The sequence below is a fragment of the Ochlerotatus camptorhynchus genome, unplaced genomic scaffold, assembly GCF_037179485.1.
Source record: "Ochlerotatus camptorhynchus isolate MF236.1 unplaced genomic scaffold, CSIRO-AGI_Acam_v1.1 ptg000794l, whole genome shotgun sequence".
Taxonomy (NCBI): Eukaryota; Metazoa; Arthropoda; class Insecta; order Diptera; family Culicidae; genus Ochlerotatus; species Ochlerotatus camptorhynchus.
The window spans coordinates 180201-200867 of NW_027041259.1; the positions used below are offsets into that span (position 1 = coordinate 180201).

The following is a 20667-nucleotide window of genomic DNA, read 5'->3' on the forward strand; positions in this document are numbered from 1 at the left end:
TTGGGACTAATTCGTTGACTAGAGGTCCAAGTCCAAAATGTCGAACGATGTTTTTTGACGTAGGACTACGTCTTTGATTTCTATATGGGGGTACACTTTGTGAAAACCGAAAATGGAACATGTAACAAATTAAGAAAGATTTTGAACGTTAATAACTCAGCTGCCCCTGGTCCAATTAAAATAATGTTATCACCAATCGATCAGAAATATGGCTACGCATCGATAAAAATGTTGATCCGAATGTTGATTTTCAACAAGAAACTATTGAAAAACTGGTAAATGTCCAGCATTGTCCAAAAGCGTTGAATTAACTAACAAATCCACCAATTACCTACATGCATATGCTGCTTCCCCAGCACAGTCGTCAGAGAGTAGTAAGTAGACGAAACAAGTCGAAGTGGCATTCGCCTCCGATCCTCGGGCGCGTGCGAATAGGGAGGATGGAATTGCTCGGGAATTGCGTAATATTTTGCACACTCATCGCCATCTCCGGTCTGATTTACGAGGTGTGCTGAAGGTGTTCCTGAAAAATGAGATCCGTGATGCTGTCACCTACACTAAACACGCCAAGCGTAAGCGGCCATGAATGTCATCTACGTTTTGAAGTGACAGAGACGCACTCTGTTTGGTTCCGGAGGTTAAATAATCACCAACTTTGGCAACAAAACGGCTCTTTTCAGGGCCACCAAGCTTATTACGAAGACGGCAGGAAAAATTTGTGAAGCCGAGTTATTTACGAAAGAGAGTGTCGATGAAGAGAATCGATCAATGTAGATAGGACCTATTGAAAAGTGACGCGAGATTTGTTTTCCGTACTGAGCTCCAATGCTACCGACGCCAGGGAGGCAGCTCCCACACCTGGACCCTACCAATCGACCCATCAACTCAACCGGGGACCAACGGCTTTACTTCCCGAAGAAAGGCGTGATCAGAGATGTTATGCCTTAGAACATGCCGGTGGCGCCGACTGAGATTGGACCCAGGCCTGCTGGGGTGAGAGGTAATCACGCTAACCACCGGCGCCGATATCTTTCAAGATGATATCACGGCGAATGAGATCGACCCAATTTTGAGTTTAGTTATCTCAGAAATAAGAAATAAAGTGCAGGAACTCAGCAATGAGTAAATTTGCCTCATGTTTTCCCAGGTTTTTCCAGGATTTTCCAGGGAAAAATTCCAGAATTTGAGAAAAGTAAAGATTGGATTCACTCAGTCTATTGGTACTACTCCGAGACTGAATAAAATTTTCGTCAATTTCCTCATTTCTGGCAGATTTTTTAGGTTTTCCACAGGAAACCATGAGACAAATTTACTCATCGCTGAGTTCCTGCACTTTTGGCGATTATGAGTGAACTAAACTCAAATATGGGTCGTTCTCATTCACCGTGTACGCAAAAGGAAAAGAGCCAGTGTCACTACTTGATAGCAAACTACTCATAATGGGAGGAGTCTTTGTAGCTTTTATACCACTTGGTTGCACATCATTCTGCTTTAACCTGAAAAAGATATAAAAGAGCGCTGCTGTATGGCATTAGCTAAATGAATTCTCTGCTTGATCGTCAAGCAGTATAGTTCGGTCTTTGCTCGCTTTGTCTAGTTGTTCGATAAATCTATAGTTTGTTACAAACGTTTGCAGATATACTGCACGTCGCGTCGTCAGTAGTGTCGGTCGCATCGCGTGATGGGAAGACAGCGCTCTCGGAGCCGACTTCGTGAACAAGCGGAGAAGAAGAACAGTGGTGAGGGTAGCTCGGTACCTACCTCAAATAGGTACGCTACTCTGCCCACCGATGTTGGAAATACCAACCCAGTCCCTGTGAAGCGGACGAAAAAGAGGAAGAAGAACCAAGGTCAGTCCGATGGTACGAGCGGACGCGACGATGTTACCGCGACGAACGCCAGCGACATCGGTGATTTCGGCGACGCCGTCGAAACCGAGAATTCTGCCGGCCCGAGTGCGGCGAAAATCAAGCTTCCTCCACTGGTGGTGAAGGTAGTGCCACTCAAGACGCTCATTGGCGATTTCGCATCGCTGGGCATCGCAGCTGAGTACAAGATCAGCAGGATCGGCACTAAGGTGATGCTCCGGACGAAAGCGGAATACGAAATCGCAGTCAAATTCCTGAAGGATTCCAATGCGGAATACTTCACGCACGACATCCCCGGTGAAAAGCCCTTCAAGGTAGTCATCAGGGGTCTACCGGATGTTGATCCCAAGGCGATCGAAGAAGAACTCAAGGACCGGTACAAGCTGGCCCCAATCGCTGTCTTTCGGATGACGAGGCGAGACGAAAACGTGAAGACGTACCCGGATTGTCTTTTCCTGGTGCACTTCCAGAAGGGAACGGTGACGCTGAATGCGCTGCAGGCTATCCGCTCAATCTACTCCATCATCGTACGATGGGAGCCATACCGTGGAGGCCATCGCGATGTGACCCAGTGCCAACGATGTCTAAACTTTGGACATGGCACTCGCAACTGCAACATCAAGCCACGCTGTAGCAACTGCGCTCAAGAACACGCCACTTCCAACTGCCCTGCGGATGGAGCCGTGGCGTTAAAATGCGCCAACTGTGGTGGTGCTCATCAAGGTTCCGACAGACAGTGCTCCAAACGCGAGGACTTCAAACGCATCCGAAAACAGGCGGCAACTAACAACCAACCAGGACGCAAGAAGGACAAAGTCCCGGCATTTCGGACGGAGGATTTCCCGCCCCTTCGTGCTCCTCAGCAAAGGCAAGTGAATTCACGGGTGCATTCCGCTCAAGCAACTTCCGGTGATTCTGCTGGCCAAAGCTCTCCATCCCCCCCTGGATTCTGGAGACAACCAACAGCGCAAAACAACAACCCCGATCTGTTCTCAGCGGATGAACTGATGGAAATCTTCGTCAACATGTCCGGTGCTCTTCGTAAGTGCCGCAATAAGCCCGAACAGATCCAAGTGCTCGGTAAGTTCATCATCCAGTATGGCGTCTAAACCGCTAAGTATCGTCACCTGGAATGCTTGCTCTGTAAGAGCAAAAGAGATTGAGCTTGCCGACTTCCTCCGCAAGCACAGCATCGACGTGGGCCTTCTAACCGAGACCCATCTAAAGTCCGGTGACAGCTTCTGGTTGCCTGACCACAACATTATCCGGCTTGATCGCACCAGCTCCAGGGGGGTGGTGTTGCGGTCGTCGTCAAGAAAGGAATAAAATACCACACTCTGTCCCATATCCGCACCACTATCATCGAGGCCCTTGGTGTGGAGGTGGAGTCGTCGACTGGATACGTCCAGTTCATCGCCGTCTACTGCCCTCGACAGTGTGCCGCCAGCAGTGGACTAGCGGCTAAATTCAAGAAGGACCTGTCCACCATCACCCGTACCGGTTCCCGCTTCGTAGTTGGAGGAGATCTGAATGCTCGCCATGAGGCCTGACGGAACTACCAGCAGAACCAGAACGGTCGTCTCCTGTTCGACCACTCACAGCATGGGCTGTACTCCGTTTGGTTTTCGGATGAGCCAACATTTATCTCACCGGCGGGCAACCCATCGACGCTAGACCTGTTCCTGACAAATATCGGCTTGTCCAAGCCGGTAGCCTTGAACGAACTCAGTTCCGACCACCAACCGGTGGTGTCTGAGCTGGGCTGCAACGTGGCTCCTGCTTCAAGCCTGCGCAAGGACTACCATCGCGTAAACTGGGCCCAGTTTGGACGCGTGGTAGACAGGCACATCATCGACAACCCGCCGCTTGACACCGTGGAGGACATCGACCGAGCGTTGGAGGGACTCCACCAAGCCATAACCGTGACTGACGAGGCGTGCATCCGACGAGTTCCTGTGAGGGGTAAGTTTATTGCTATTGATTCCCACACCCAACTCTTAATTCGCCTGAGAAATGTTCGTAGACGCCAGTTTCAGAGGACTGGAGATCAAGCGATGAAACGTGAAATGGCCGATCTGAACAAGGAGATTGCTTCCAGAATGGTCTCACTCCGGAACGAAAGTTTCGGGCGGCTTGTCCAGAATCTGGACGACCGCTCCAGACCATTCTGGAAAGTTGCCAAGGTCTTAAAGACGCACCCTAAACCCATTCCGCCACTAAAAGATGAAAATGATGACGATCGGCTCATAATCACCCCTCAGGAGAAAGCAAATGCGATTGGTGAGCATATTGCCAAATCGCACTTGCTTGGCTCCAACATCCAAAGTCCGCTCGAAGTTCAGGTTGAGCAATGCGTACTCAACCTTGATTCCTCTCCTTGTGCCATCCCTCCGGAGGATAGAATCACAGTTGAACAGATTTGCTCAGCGCTGAAATGCACCAAAAACATGAAGGCCCCCGGGTTTGACGGAATATTCAACCTAGTGTTGAAAAATCTCAGCATGAAGGTTCACTCTCTGCTGGCTGCTGTCTTCAACAGATGCTTGGAACTGCACTACTTTCCAAGCATCTGGAAGACAGCGAAAATCATACCTATCCGCAAACCCGGGAAGGACCCAACGCTAGCTTCAAGCTACAGACCAATCAGCCTCCTTTCAGCGCTGAGCAAATTGTTCGAGAAACTCATTCTCAATCGTTTGCTCAAGTTTGTCGAGGAAAATAACATTCTCCTTCCGGAACAGTTTGGGTTCAGAAAGGGGCACTCCACCAATCACCAGCTAGTGCGGGTGATGAATAACATCCGAAGTAACAAAGCTGTATCCAAGTCCACAGCCATGGCATTGTTAGACGTTGAGAAAGCGTTTGATAATGTCTGGCACAATGGGCTTGTATACAAGCTCTGTAACTTCAACTTTCCATTACATCTGGTTAAAATCACCCGTAGCTACCTCCAGCAAAGGTCGTTTAAGGTATCGTTGAATGGTTGTCTTTCAGACACGTTTTCCATCCCTGCAGGAGTCCCGCAAGGCAGTCTGCTGGGCCCCTTGCTCTACAGCATTTACACTTCCGACATTCCTCCCCTTGGAGACGGTTGCGTGTTTTTCCTGTTCGCAGATGATACCGCAATAGCCGTCAAAGGAAGGATGCCTCGCGAAATAACGAACAAACTTCAACGATGCCTTAACGCCTTTGCTGATTATGCCACCACGTGGAAAATCAAAATCAATGCTTCCAAAACACAAACAATCATGTTCCTCCATCGACAATCACCCAAACTAAAACCGACTCCCTCTTGTACTGTAATCATGGATGGCACAAGGGTTGAGTGGTCCGCCGAAGTAACCTATCTCGGGATGTTGTTTGACGAAAAGCTCCTATTCCGCTCGCATGTGGAGAAAACCGTAGTCAAATGTTCCGCCTTGGTTAGGTGTCTGTATCCGCTGATTTGCCGCAGATCCCGCCTCTCAAGGGTGAACAAACTGGCCGTCTACAAACAAATCGTAGCACCTGCGATCCTCTACGCAGCTCCGGTGTGGGAATCATGTGCACAGACTCACAGGAACAAAATTCAGGTAGCTCAGAATAGAGTGCTGAGGATGGTTCTTGATCGTCCTTTCGACACTAGAATAACAAATTTACATGAAGAGGCAGGCATTGCCAAAATAGATTCCAAAATTAACGAAATTAAGACTAAATTTGCACAAAAATGTAATTTATCAGAACATGCTTTGATAAGCAATTTGTATATAGTAGGTTAGGTGTACATAGTAGTTGTAGGTTAGTTGTAGTTGTAAATAGTAGTTATAAGTAGTCTCATTTTTCCAATTCAAATCAAACCAATCCCACCAAGGTGGTCATACTTTAAAATAGGCCTGATAGGACTAGGAACTGTAAATAATAATTAAAATCTCAAATGTACTAAAGTTGAAAAGACGCATCTGTGTCACTTAACAAATTCATACATGTAAACCACACAATCACAAGAAATAAAGATCATTTAAATGGCAAAAATGGCATTAGCTAATGTTCGCTTCGGACGGCTTGGTGAACAACAATAGCAGCAGTAGGAAGGTGGTGGCTAGTCCACTCCTTCACACCTAACAAGCAACAATTGACAGGTCGTAGCAAAGGAGGAAAAAGTCTGGTGAAGGAGGCGCCAAGCGTCATCGCAAAGTTCTTCGAGATAACCGCCATCGGTCGTCTGGCTCGCCGTGGTGGTATCAAACGTATATCCGGTCTGATCTACGAGGTGTGCTGAAGGTGTTCCTGGCCATGGATGTCCTCTTCAATAAAACGGCTCTTTTCAGGGCCATCAAGCTTACATCAGTAAAGAGTTGGAATAGAATTGATCTGTGTTTGTTTGTCCATATTCAGAACCACAAGCCCCCAACGACCACACAAAATGCTCTCCAGAGTTGTAATCTTGTAACCAAACTTGGAAGCAGGGGTGCAAGTGATTTTGATTGATTCTCTTAATCAACTTTCTCTTTGTAAAAAAAATACTACAAATTTGGTACGCCTACAATTCAAAAACATAAAGATAATATATAATTGATCAATTAAAAGAACTAAATGCTCTTCACATTTATTCCGTCCACTAGCGGTCCTACGTCAAGCTTCCGTTCGTGCCCCTAGGCACAGACCCTTCTATTTTTTTTTCAAATAAAACATATGCTTCTATGAGTAGCCACGTGATTTTGTAATCTTAAAGGGCGAACATTTTGACCATTTTGCGATATCTTCACTCGTTCTTGAGTTTGGCGAAAGGCTAGGACGAGGTGAACATAAAGCTCACTTTTTCCATAGTAATTCCCATATAATCTTCAAAGGCCCAGTGCTGTAGGATATCACAAACAAATGAGCTGGGGGCGACCCAGTGGTTAACATCCATACCTCTCACGCCAAAGTCACGAGTTCAAATCTCACCCGATAAGTCACGAATTACCCAAGAGTGTTAAAGTGACTATAATATCAGAAAAAAAAACATATGAGCTCAATTTTTGAAAGAATGATCAGAACCTGATCTAAAATCGATTGAGCTTGTGGAGAAAATCAATATTTTGATCCAAACTAATACACATTGTCTAGGTGGACGTTTGGACATTTGGTCCAAATGGTAGAATGGAGAATTTGCCTAAATGGGCATTTGGCCGAATAAAGGATTAACTGAATATAAATGCTGTGTCGATTGAATACGTATTTAGGATAAGGATTTTATTAAACAAAATCAACTCATTAGTGTTTTTGGTATGTTTCAATATCTACTCTGTACAGAATTTCTATTATTATCATATGTTCACCCGTAAAATGTTGTCTTTTTTGATTTATTGCATTAAAATATCATAAAACTAATTATTGGAAATTCAGCTATTCAGAAAGGATAGCTTTGCTCTTATTTTTTTTAAGAACAGAGAAAAGTGGATTTTAAGTTAATTCAAATATACGAAGCGTATTGAAAACATAAAAGTAGAAGGGTCTGTGCCTAGGGGAACGAACGGAAGCTTGACGTAGGACCGCTAGTGGACGGAATAAATGTGAAGAGCATTTAGTTCTTTTAATTAAAAAATTATCTATTATCTCAACTCTTTCCGTTTTTGAATTGTAGGCGTACCAAATTTGTAGTAATCTTTTTCAAAGAGAAATTTGATTAAGAGAATCAATCAAAATCACTTGCACCCCTGCTTCCAAGTTTGGTTACAAGATTATAACTCTGGAGAGCATTTTGTGTGGTCGTTGGGGGCTTGTGGTTCTGAATATGGACAAACAAGCACAGATAAATTCTATTCCAACTCTTTACTGATGTAAGCTTGATGGCCACTTACGTTTGGCGTGTTTAGTGTAGGTGACAGCATCACGCACCTCATTTTCCAGGAACACCTTCAGCACACCTCGTAGATCAGACCGGAGATACGTTTGACACCCCCACGGCGAGCCAAACGACCGATGGCGGTTATCTCGAAGAACTTTGGGATGACCAGTCCGAAGCGAAAAGGAGCTAATGCCATACAGCAGCGCTCTTTTATATCATTTCAGGTTAAAGCAGAATGATGTGCAACCAAGTGGTACAAAAGCTACAAAGACTCCTCCCATTATGAGTAGTTTGCTATCAAGTAGCGACACTGGCTATTTTCCTTTTGCGTACACGGGGAATGAGAACGACCGAAATTTGAGTTTAGCTCACTCATAATCGCGAAAAGTGCTGGAGCTCAGCGATTAATAAATTTGTCTAATGGTTTCCTGTGGAAAACCTGAAAAATCTGCCAGAAAACTGAGGAAATTGACGACAATTTTATTCAGTCTCGGAGTAGTACCAACAGACTGAGTGAATCCAATCTTTACTTTTCTCAAATTCGGGAATTTTTCCCTGGAAAATCCTGGAAAAACCTGGGAAAACATGAGGCAAATTTACTCATCGCTGAGTTCCTGCACTTTATTTCTTATTTCTGAGTCAAATTTGGATCGTTCTCATTCGCCGTGATATCACCTTGAAAGATATCGGCGCCGGTGGTTAGCGTGATTACCTCTCAACCCAGCAGGTCTGGATTCAATCTCAGTCGCACCGGCATGTACTGAGGCATAACATCTCTGATCCCGCCTTCCTTCGGGAAGTGAAGCCGTTGGTCCCCTGTTCATGAGTTGATGGGTCGATATATAGGGTCCAGGTGTGGGAGCTGCCTCCCTGGCGTCGGTAGCATTGGAGCTCAGTACGGAAAACTAATCTCGCGTCACTTTTCAATAGGTCCTATCTACATTGATCGATTCTCTTCATCGACACTCTCTTTCGTAAATAACTCGGCTTCACAAATGTTTCCTGTCATCTTCGTCGAATTAGATGCTAGATTGTTGCTTCTTCCATCGAAAGTATCCGGCCGTGGCGATTCAAAGTTGATCAAGGTTGATCCAAATAATTTGTACCCCTGCTTCCAGTTTGATTACATGAGCATTTTGTGTGGTCATTGGTTCTGAATATAGACAAACAGGCAGATGAATTTTATTCCTACTCTTTACTGTAATAAGCTTGGTGGCCCTGAAAAGAGCCGTTTTGTTGCCAAAGTTGGTGATGATTTAACCTCCGAAACCAAACGTAGATGACATCCATGGCCGCTTACGCCTGGCGTGTGTAGTGTAGGTGACAGCATCACGGATCTCATTTTTCAGGAACACCTTCATCACACCGGAGATACGTCAGACACCGCCGCGGCGAGCCAGACGACGGATGGTGGTTATCTCGAAGAATTTGCGTTTGGTTTTGAATATGGCGATGAGTGTGTAAAATATTACGCAATTCCATCCTCCCTATTCGCACACGCCCGAGGATCGGAGGCGAATGTCACTTCGACTTGTTTCGTCTACTTACTACTCTCTGACGACTGTGCTGGGGAAGCAGCATATGCATATAGGTAATTGGTGGATTTGTTAGTTAATTCGACGCTTTTGGACAATACTGGACATTTACCAGTTTTTCAATAGTTTCTTGTTGAAAATCAACATTCAAAAGCATTGTTATCGATGCGTAGCCATATTTATGATCGTTTGATGATAAAATTATTGAATTTGGACCAGGGGCCGCTGAGTTATTAACGTTCAAAATCTTACTTAATTTGTTACATGTTCCATTTTCGGTTTTCACAAAGTGTACCCCCATATAGAAATCAAAGACGTAGTCCTACGTCAAAATGGTCTTATGGTACTTGCTTCGATAAAAAGGATGATAACATCGAGTCGATACTGATTTATGAACTGCACAGCTTATATTATATTTCTTTCATTTGATTCCGTCAAAGGTAACGTTGGTCTGTGGGATCAAGCGCTGGCTATTCGGTGGTTGAAGGAGAACGCCAAAGTCTTTGGCGGTGATCCTGATTTAATTACTCTGTTCGGTGAGTCAGCAGGTGGTAGCTCTGTGAGTCTACATCTACTGTCGCCTGCCACACGGGGGCTATCGCGGAGAGGCATCCTGCAATCTGGTACGCTGAATGCACCGTGGAGTCATATGACTGCCGAAAAGGCTCTGTCGGTTGCGGAAGCACTAATCGACGACTGCAACTGTAATGTGACGCTATTGAAGGTAAACTTGATTACAGATAAAGTTTTGTGATGGTTCTTATACATATTTTGGTGGCTATTCTGCTTCATTTTATCCTTTAGGACAACCCCAACTATGTAATGAACTGCATGCGGAATGTCGATGCTAAAACTATATCAGTCCAGCAATGGAATTCATACTCCGGAATTCTAGGATTTCCATCCGCACCAACAATTGATGGGGAGTTTATGACTGGTGATCCGATGACAATGCTACGAGAAGCAAATTTGGAAGGTGTTGAAATTTTGGTGGGAAGTAATCGAGATGAAGGTAAGTGGTGTTATTAGTTTGTTATTGCAATTAACTGCAAGATATTTTGTAAATTTGAAAATGCCATTTATTTGCACCATTTAAATGGAGGTGAATGAAATCAATTATAGATGGAAAGTTTTCAGAAATTTACCGAACAAATAAAACTGGCCTGTGAGATTAAATTTCATTTGAATGAGAAAAATTTAACTAGTGAAGCAAAAATGTACAATTTTTAAAGTCTTTTACAAAATTGCATATTTTTGGTGATGCCTAACATAGTGTTAAAATTTGGTTATACCAACAGATTTTTGAAATTAATCTCAATAATTTTCAATCATTATCCGTTTCGCAACACATGATGAATCCCGATTTATTTCATTAACTCGGTCTCTGCACTAAAAATCTCGAAAACAGCACAAGTAGAACCAGAATGAAAAGACGCACAGTGTCCGTCCTCGTTCCGGCGACAATCCATTTTCTGCCTCACCATGTAGGCATGTTTGCATAACTATAATGATGGTGTATATATCAAGAAACAACTGTGGAGAAGCGAACATATTGAAGAAACAGGCCAACCGTACCGCCGGTGAACCAACAAAAACCGGATGGCGTAGCAAAACTATAAGGAAAGTACATAAATTAATAATGTTTGTGAGCAATCGATAGCTGTGTACGTGGTACCTAGTAGGACCAGTCAAGTGAGTACCTACAACGGATAAGAACAAATAGGAACTGCTTCAGAAATGGAGATTTCGTCGATCGAATCTAAATGGATTAGTTTGGGGGGTTCAAGCCTAGTCTCGTGACGTTGGGACCACATTTGGTTCTACTTATAAACATACACATGTCATTAGGTCAAAAGAAATCGGTTTAATCAACGGAAAAGCGACTCCTGCGCTTTTATTTCTTTGTACATGCACTTACGCGTGGGTCATGAGCAAACACTGAAGGAAATCACATGGAGCATGGCATGTCTACCGTTGTTGGTTGTTTTCCTTAATGGCTTTGCCTTACTAGTTCAAGCTTTTCCGAAAGTTTAATGTAATGTGATAAGATTTGATTGCGATGCTGAGCTAGTTTCGAGCACTCTTATTTTGTATCTTAAAGACCGGTACAATCGGTCTGAGCAATTTTGGGAAATATGTCAAATTTAAATGCTTACTTTCGTTAATAAGAGTGAACATTTGAGGTTAGAGCCTTCCTGTTTCAGTCAGTAAAGGCGCAGCTACAAAGCAAGACCATGCTGGAGGTGGCAAGACCATGTTCAATGAGGCAAAATGTAAATTAGATTGATATCGAAACAATTAAAATTGTATTAAAATATTCAGATGAAGAGCCCCATCAAATGCTAAATCATATGGGCAGTGATGTTAACTTTTCATAAAATACGATCCGTAGATAGGTTAATTTGTTTCCTCTGCATTAATTATTGCTTAATACAATGAGCATTTTCCAAACATCGTCATTCAAAAAATTATGTTGCTTTAAAAGTGTTGAACTGGAGGGGGCCAACATTTTGAGAATCTGAAGAATTTTCTTCTGAATTTAAAAAAAGCCTTAAACATCTGGGAAATCCAAAAAATCGTACCGTAGATCTGGAGTTAATCTAAAAATCTGTTGATTACATGGGAATTAAAATCATCTATCAAATAGCGCTTTCCACTCTATAAGCAGCAGTCTGATCTAACAGTCCTTTCGAGGACTAGGGGGAAGTAGTCAACAATGAGACAGTTGTTGTTTAACAATTTTTCAAACCGTTTCGATGAAAGCTACAAACAAGTCTTTGACAACGTTCGAATGGTGTATATGATTCTAGTTGATTTAAAAAAAAAGTTTCAGGTGAATTGGTTGTAATCTTATTTAGTTACAACCTGAGTGGTGCGTCGATCACTTTCAACTGTTATGTTGCTTGTAAAATATGCATTATCTTATCTTTGTTTGAATCCTCTCAGCACCGTTCACAAATTGGCGTCTTTTTCCGGAGAAAAAAATAGAACTCGTTCGTGACTTTCTCATTATTTGTTTACAATTGCTTGATTGAGTTAATATTTTGTAAAGTTCGGAATAAGCTTTAAAATGGTTATGAAGTAAGAAACTGATCAATAACAAGTTCTGCTTTCCCTCAGACCCGTTTATTTTTATGTTTAAGTTTTCTCCGTTGAGGATGATTACAATTATTAGTGTTATTGCAATGAATCAATCGAACTTTTACATTGGTAAAATGAACAAGTATCTACATCCTTAGGGCATATATTATGTCACGCTCTAAGGGGGGAGGGGTCTAAGATTTTGTGACAAGCAATGCATTAGGTATAGGAAAAACGTCACGATAGGGGGAGGGGGTAATTTTTTGCTAGATTTAGCATGACATAATTATTGCTTGGGCCCTTAACTGCATGAACAATAATAATAAAAAATTGACACTGCTCTAGTAGCACAGTTGTCGAGGTTATTTCTAATTGACTTATTTTAGTCACAATCAAGTTGCTGCAACTTTTTGTGGCAGATGTGTGTTACTTACAGTGCCGTTGACACATACTGCACGAAGAATAAGAACACAACTTTTAGAGAGTGCATTGCAGTTGGAGAGACGATCTAACATGCTGATGTCAAGCATTAGCGGAAGTAACATGTCTTGGTCGCCACAACGATGTCGCTAAGATTGTGAACCAACAACTTGCAATGATGCACAACTTGGTGAACCAATGCGTACCATACTACAACTACCTGGCGGAATCGGTTCTGAAAGTATTTGCAGTGTGATCGCGGGATACTAACGGATGTTCATATCCATGCAAATCGCGATCACATTGTGAACTATGTTAGATACAAACAAAATGGGCTCGTATGCCTAGTAGTGGCCGTTTTTGCTTACTGAGCAGAATATCGTGAATGTTATCTAGGCCATTTTACATTATTGAGTTGATCATTTGCATATCAGGTAATCGTAATTATTATTCGCGAGCTTTTCGAGACGAGACTATGAACTCACATTACTTATCAAGCTAAATCCGGATCCAACGAAACCTACCTATTAACAAAATCTACCCTCCTGTGAGATGCAGAGGCAAACAAAGCAGGCCAAAATAACAAGCTAGCGAATTCAATATCCTTTTAATCTGCCAAATGAATAGATAAAGCTGAAATTTGGTTTGATTAGAAGAATTTGAGAAAATGAATAACATTTTAAAACTAATACTTTATAAAATTTCAATGCTTATTTTTCATTTTCTAAACTTGTTGAGTAAAAAACAAATGACCTGACAATGATTTACGTAATCTCGAACATAAAAAAAAATACGAAAATGTGATGTTTCTTCATTATTTTTTTCCAGTTTTGTCTCTCATTACGGAGACTTGATTTTTTTAAAAGATCCAAATCACTCAAAAAAATCAATATTCAGGATTTCGAGATCTTTAAAATAGATTATTTTTTTAGAAACCAACCTAAGTCATTCTGCAAGATTTTAAACTATGAACAAACTATTTCTGAACTTCAAATGAGCTCAAAGTATATTTACGACGATCCGCAATAAGATCATAATATAGAATTTATACACATTAGTTTACAGATTTTTCAATGGTTCAAAAGTTATGATTTAAAAAAAAATCCATTTCTGAAAAAATAGAAAAAAATCATTTTTGGACCACCCTAACATGGAAATGGTCACCCTAATGAAAAAAAAAAAAATACGGGTCTAATATTTTTCGATAAGGAACAAAACTACCAACTGTTATGAAATTCTGAGAACCATTATATCGGTTAGCTATGGAATGGCTGTATATACCTATATATATATAAATTATAAATATATATCAGCCATTCCATAGCAAAACGGGGTAGGGTGGTCCAAAAAATCGATTTTTTTCAATTTTTTCCAAAAATGGCATTTTTTTAAAAATTATAAATTTTGAACCATTGAACCGATTTGAATGATCAAAATATCAAATGAAAGGGTCTTAAACAAATTTTTCAGAAAAAAAAAATATTTTTTTTTGAAAATTGGAGTTTTGTGTAGAAGAATTTTGGTTTTCATGGTGTGTAGACAATGGGCGTAGCACCCTTTTATATTTTTTTTTACAATTTAGGCTTTTTTACACAACTTATCAAAAAATCAGCGCTGTATTTGTCTCCGTTTTTGAGTTACGATTTTTTGAAATTATCATGTTTAGAAATTTCGCTAATTACTCCAGCACGACTAGATTATCCTGCGTCTACATTGATACATATCGAATGTAGCATGGTTACATTACTTACTTATTTCAATTTCTCATCCTAGACTACCATGACATTCATAGAAACTTGAATCAAATTTATTGATTGCTTTTGCGTTGTGTGTAAATAATAATTACTACAGTGATTCATAGTATAGGAATTCAAATAGAATATATTTATATTAAATTTGGGTAGTACATCTTTTACGGACTGTTTGGAACTCCATATCTAGTCCATATTTGGACTAGAATCAATTCTTTGATAAGACAATCTTATGGTTTCCAACTATGTACATGGCTGGTTTGAAATACAATTCATTAATTTTTTTATTTTTTATTTTTTATGTGTGGACATAACACATGCTTAAAGATACTTTCAAAGTTTCATAGAATGTTCTTCTTCTGAGAACGAGAATCGTTTCACAATAATATAAATTTCATTTTCTGGCCTAAAACTATGATATGACTGTGTTCCGGAAATTTGTTTGACACGATTATAACGAGTTTTAGGTTTTCTTTCTATTGCTTTATGAACTGCGTCTATAAAAAAGCCATAGTGCATTTTTGAATCGATTCAAGAAATTGCCCATGTATAAAGCTCTTTAGCAGTTGTAATTAGATGCCCCTGCAAACTTGGTTTAGCAGCAGACTCCTCCCAAAGCATCACATGGACCTTTACCGTGGCATGTGGCGAAAAAGTTCCACTCCGCACCTATATCCTTTTCCAAATGGCACAAATTAAAAACTGTCATCTTATTTTTGTACTGACTGCCAGTTCCATCTGAGAAAAAGTGAATTTTCTTAAGGCTGGGTATCTTACTCTTGATGAAATTTATACAATTAACTGCGAATAATCGAACTGAAACATGGTTGTGCTTGGTAAACTCCGCGATTGCAGTGAAGCTAGTAAACATTAAATCTTTGGTATGATCATCTCTATAATAAATAGCAAATGGATGTATAGTGCACTGTGCGTTTGCCCAATGAAATCCTTGTACAGCGTCTTGTACAACAAATGAAAAGTTTTCAGAAAAATCACATATTATTATATATTTCGTTACTTTCAAGTTACTTTTGACATATATCAAGTATTTACCTTGTTGTTCAGCTATGAAATTATGTGGTGATAAATCGGATAACTTTTCCAAAAACATGTCTATAAGCTCTTGAGTTTCCAACTCCACTAAATCCATGATACAACGGTCAGCTTGACGCCATTGTTTAAATTTTAAGGATTCCACATTTCCATCGGTCAGGAAAGTAACCATTTCTGAAGTCAAATTTTGTATACCTGGGCAATGTTCACACATTTTTAACCAACACTGTTCTGTGGGATTGGTGCAAATAATTTAAAAAAAAAAAACAAGTCATGGTATGATTTCACATCAGTGAGAAGTGACTTTCTATCTTGAAGAGTTTTAAAAATTAATTTAACATTTTGGTGGTAAACACACACACAAACAGTATGTGTGCCACTCGTTCCTGCCAGAATGCAATGCTTAGGGCGGTTACTTGCAAACATTGAAAACCCTATTTTAGTTGTGGGATACTGTTCCTTGAAAAAGGCATAAATTTCTTGCAAATTACACAATACTATATACCTTGCCATTAACATTTTTTGCAATAAATAACATAGTCGCGTTGTCCTGGACAGGCTCGGCTTATTTCGTCACTGGTATAGAAATCACGCACGACTGATAAAGTTTCTTCTGCTCTGTACGTATTTCTTCCTGGTGTCGTCATTATCCCCTTGTCCTTCTGTAGTGTTTTGGTCCGATCCGCCATATATTGAGAAACACCGAATTCCTTCGTTGTTTTATATGCTGACCAGCTTCTAGGTAAAGTCGTGAGAATGCGATACTTCTCATTATTATCATGAGTTTCTAGAAACTTTTCCTTGAGTTGCTGAATGATTTCATCATCGTTTGTAGTAGGCACACTGTCAGTACTTCTGATCGATTGTAAACTGGGTGCTTCTAGTGACTCTGAAAATGAAGTTAAACACATATTTGACATTACTGTAAACACTACACTACATTCGAGCCTGACGTTACAAAGTTTTCAGAATGCTATAATGTGACGTCATGCTCGTTTGACTCATGGCTACCAATGTAAATACATTTTTTAAATACAATATTCACCTTGGCTGTTGACAGCAGGAACTCCAGATGGTCCAGCGGTGGGCTCTTCGGGTGTGGGTTTATACAGTTTGAGGTAGCAATTTCTGCATATGAAGGAACTGCCATCTAATTTCACTTTTTTCTTCACCGCATGAACTTGAAGAGCTTGGGTAAGATTCCTCTTTTAAGCATTTGAAACCCACAAACAACAACAAGAAGACTTAAAATTCATCGTTTATAAAACACTGGCTGTACAGAATATCTTTGGATTAACAGAGCTTTTGTTTCCTTACTGATTAGTTCACTTCTAAGTTCATCCTTAAATATACCACCATGCATTGTACCTACGAACGAACACCTTACCTACCAAGTTTTCCGTATGATTTTAGCATGTGCTCTGTCTAGGTAGCTATTTACTTGGTGAAGTATTCACTTTGAATAAACAAGCCTATAAAAGCAGAAGCAGAAAATTGATATGGATTATGTGACTATGTCAGCTATGTACCAATGGAGACGCAGGGTAATCTAGTCGTATTGGAGTAATGAGCGAAATTTATAAACATGATAATTTCTAAAATAATAACTCAAAAACGAAGACAAATACATCGCTGATTTTTTTATATGTTGTGTAGAAAAGCTTAAATTTAAAATATATATATATATAAAAACGTGTTACGCCCATTGTCTACAAACCATGAAAACCATAAAAAAAAACAAATACAATCAAAGTTCTTCTATACACAACTCCAATTAAAAAAATATTTATATTTTTTCTGAAAAGTATTTTTATTAACCTTTCATTTGATATTTTGATCATTCAAATCGGTTCAATGGTTCAAAAGTTATGATTTTTTAAAAATGCCATTTTTGGAAAAAATAGAAAGAAATATTTTTTTTGACCACCCTAACAGGAAAATGGTCACCATAATAAAAAAATAAAAAAATACGGGTCTAATATTTTTCGATAAGGAACAAAACTGCCAATTGTTACGAAATTCTGAGAACCACTATATCGTTTTGCTATGGAATGGCTGTATAAATTTCGGACCCCAAGCTTACTATCGACGACTTCACAGAAAAAGATATGAATATATTGATGATGTTTACATTTTGTAACCTCTACCGAGTTTCCAACCTGAAATTCAATGTTTTAGTGGTAGTTTTGCAAATATACCATATTACAAAATTGTTCGTAAATATAAATCACATGCAAGCTATGTTTTGTTTTATATAATTTAGAAAAAAAAAACGATTCAAGTAATTACTAAGTTTTCATGGATTTTCATATTATTTTAGTCTAGTAAAGTAGCGCATCGTGACCACGCCGTGCTGAAATAAAATTTCCAAAAACACGAGCATGATGGCATAGCGGTGCCGGTGGTGCAGTGGTAAGCGTGATTACCTCTCACCCCAGCAGGCCTGGGTTCAATACCAGTCGGCGCCGCCGGGATGTTCTGAGGCATAACATCTCTGATCACGCCTTCCTTCGGATGGGAAGTAAAGCCGTGTTGGTCCCCGGTTCATGAGTTGATGGGTCGATAGGTAGGGTCCAGGTGTGGGAGCTGCCTTCCTGGCACGTCGGTAGCATTGGTGCTCAGCACGGAAAACAAGATCGACGGAAAAAAACAAACCAAAGGAAAAAAAAAAGAGCATGATGGCAAAAATAAGGGATGTGCCGTCAAGATGGCACTATACGCTACTCTACAGAGACTGGTAGGAGATAGACAGGGTATTTTCGAAAATAGGAAGTCTAGGCACTCTTCTGCTCGAATGGTCATCGATAGCTACGAACGAAGCCCGGCTCTCTCACGGCCCGAATGACGAAGATCGCGCAATACCCGAGAGTGCGATTCGTGCATCACGTGATCGTAGGTACGATACATGGATGGGGTGATCATCATCCGATTTTGAATCTGCCTCCACTGAGCTATATAAGCCCAGCTTCCCCAAGAATCGGTCTCTTTTTTCCTGGGAAAGCAACAAGTAAAGTTCGGTGATTTTATCTAAAAGTTTTTTCTAAAAAGTATTGCTAAACGTGAAGGAGATAGTCTCGCAGTATTATAGTGCTAATCGTATAGGAGTTTCGACTCGCACGTTAGTTGGAAAGTTAGAGCTAGTGGCTAATTGCAAAGGAGCTTCGTGCTCGCTAGGCTTAAGTGTTCAGTGTCCCGAAACCACGTGAATATAGAAGAACGATCACCGTTGAAGAAAATCCGTGGTTCAGTGATAAGTGCTTCCCAGAGATCCGAACAGGTCCGTCCGTTACCATACGGTTCCTTCCACGGGATCTTTTTTTACATCCCCATCACTTCTGGCAAGCAGTGCTGGAACACCCGTTTCGGCAAAAGGTGCTGAAATTCCCGTCCGGCATTGGAGCTGGAATCTGCAGCAGCAACGGTCGCAGGATTTGGCCACGGTTCATCGAGAGCGGCAGCGACGGCAGAAGAGTAAGTCAAAGTTTATCTTCTTTTCGTAAACCCTTCTGGTTATAATAAAATCCATTTGAAGTCAACCTAGAATCTTTAAATTTTGAGTCCCGTTCATTACTTGCATGCACGGAACTTGATTACAGGTTGAGAACACAAGAAAAGGTGAGTTTTTCCTAGCTACGGTGTGCCGACCCTGAGAGGCGTGAAAAGAGGTGTGCTAGCTCAACAAGTTAAGGGAACAGGATGCACTAGATGTCCACAACAGGTATAGTAAAACATCACATAGACGCCCTTATTCACACTAACTACTCCATGGGGTTCATGATAGATCTGATAGACAAGCAACGTACCTTTAAAAGGTGATCTACCAGCGAAACTGGTTTGAAAAGATAAAAGTGGACATAAAGGAACGAGCTCACCAAGTTTGGCCAATTGAACCTAAAGGTAGCTTGACATGTGATCGGGAGTGTAACTAACATAAATCAAAACTGTGGTTGAAATAAATGAAAACTCTCAGTAAGCTCTACAATATGTTTTGTTGTACGTTTTCCTCGCGGGGAGAATGAAAATTGTGTTGTTCCTATAATATAATGTAGATGCTTTTGCAGCAAAGTACTTGGATTTTGTTTTGAAGTGACTATACTTCTGTGTTTTAGTCTTAGAAAGTTCTTCATTCATAACTGTGTACGTACTCTAACGGAATCTTAAGTTTGGAGCAGGCGGAAGATTTAGTTAGAACGTCATAATCCAGGAAAAGATGAAGGATGAAGGAGACGAAGATGAAAATAAAGCAATGCAATTACGTAGACGGTCGCTGCAATACGAAGTTGAGCTTTGAGAAAACTAACAATTCATTGTTTCATCTTCTTCTTCATCATGATGATGACTGCCAGAAATGTGACCATGACAAAAGTAAAGGTCATTTTCAATGACCTTTGCTTTAGTAGGAGTTGATAAAAAAAAATACATGTGTATAAAATTGTCATTATATCACAGCGAAAATTTTCAGAATGGTTTGGTTCAATTTATGATTGCAAATGAAGCTTATTTTGATTAAATGTTAGTAAATGTTTACTAGTCTTAATTATTGGGGAAAAATTAACAAAGTTAATATTAGGATTATATATAATTCATGTGAATGATGATGCGTAGATTTTTAGAATGGAATCAAAAATCTCTCTCTGGCATCGATATGTTTTCTATGCCGTTGAAGAAATCAATAATGAAACACGTTCCCAATTTCCCACGCTCGCTGCTCCAATAACAAAGCCTTGATGTTGACCTCATTGGCTGAATGGATGATGGTGTTGAGTTTGTAGAATAGTTCGATGCGAGTTTAAATATGCTTCATCCACTTGGACCTGCAAGTTGGTAGCTGCATTTTGAAATTGGAAGAGTTTTTTTTTCTAGTTGAATTGTCTGAACATTCAATAGAAAGATATACAAAAACAAATGCTCAAATAATCCTCATACGGTTCATACACATGTGCTGATTCATACGGAGAAATAATTCCCTTATTGTTTTCCTGAAACTCGTAAAGATAATTAATTCATACCCTCTTAATGAGTAAAAATTAGGAACGTTCGGATTGTGTAGATGCTTTGCAACTAATTATTATTTTATCTCTCAGTATATTTTTTTTATTTGAAACTTAACACTTCCATTTTGTAAAATTTTATTCTTTCTCCTATCTTGA

The 20667-nt window shown here is 40.3% G+C and overlaps 1 protein-coding gene and 1 pseudogene across 2 annotated transcripts in view; one reads left to right on the forward strand and one right to left on the reverse strand.

The window, feature by feature from the left end:
• The window catches only part of Ace (Acetylcholine esterase), a 94928-nt gene that overhangs the window by 34149 nt on the left and 40112 nt on the right, over window positions 1-20667 (forward strand). For both annotated transcript variants that reach the window (XM_065238480.1, XM_065238481.1), the window contains exons 5-6: window positions 9653-9936; window positions 10017-10224. In XM_065238480.1, coding sequence (XP_065094552.1) covers window positions 9653-9936; window positions 10017-10224 — 492 coding nt within the window. The remainder of the gene's footprint in view (window positions 1-9652; window positions 9937-10016; window positions 10225-20667) is intronic.
• On the reverse strand, window positions 15734-16558 carry LOC135715070 (uncharacterized; annotated as a pseudogene).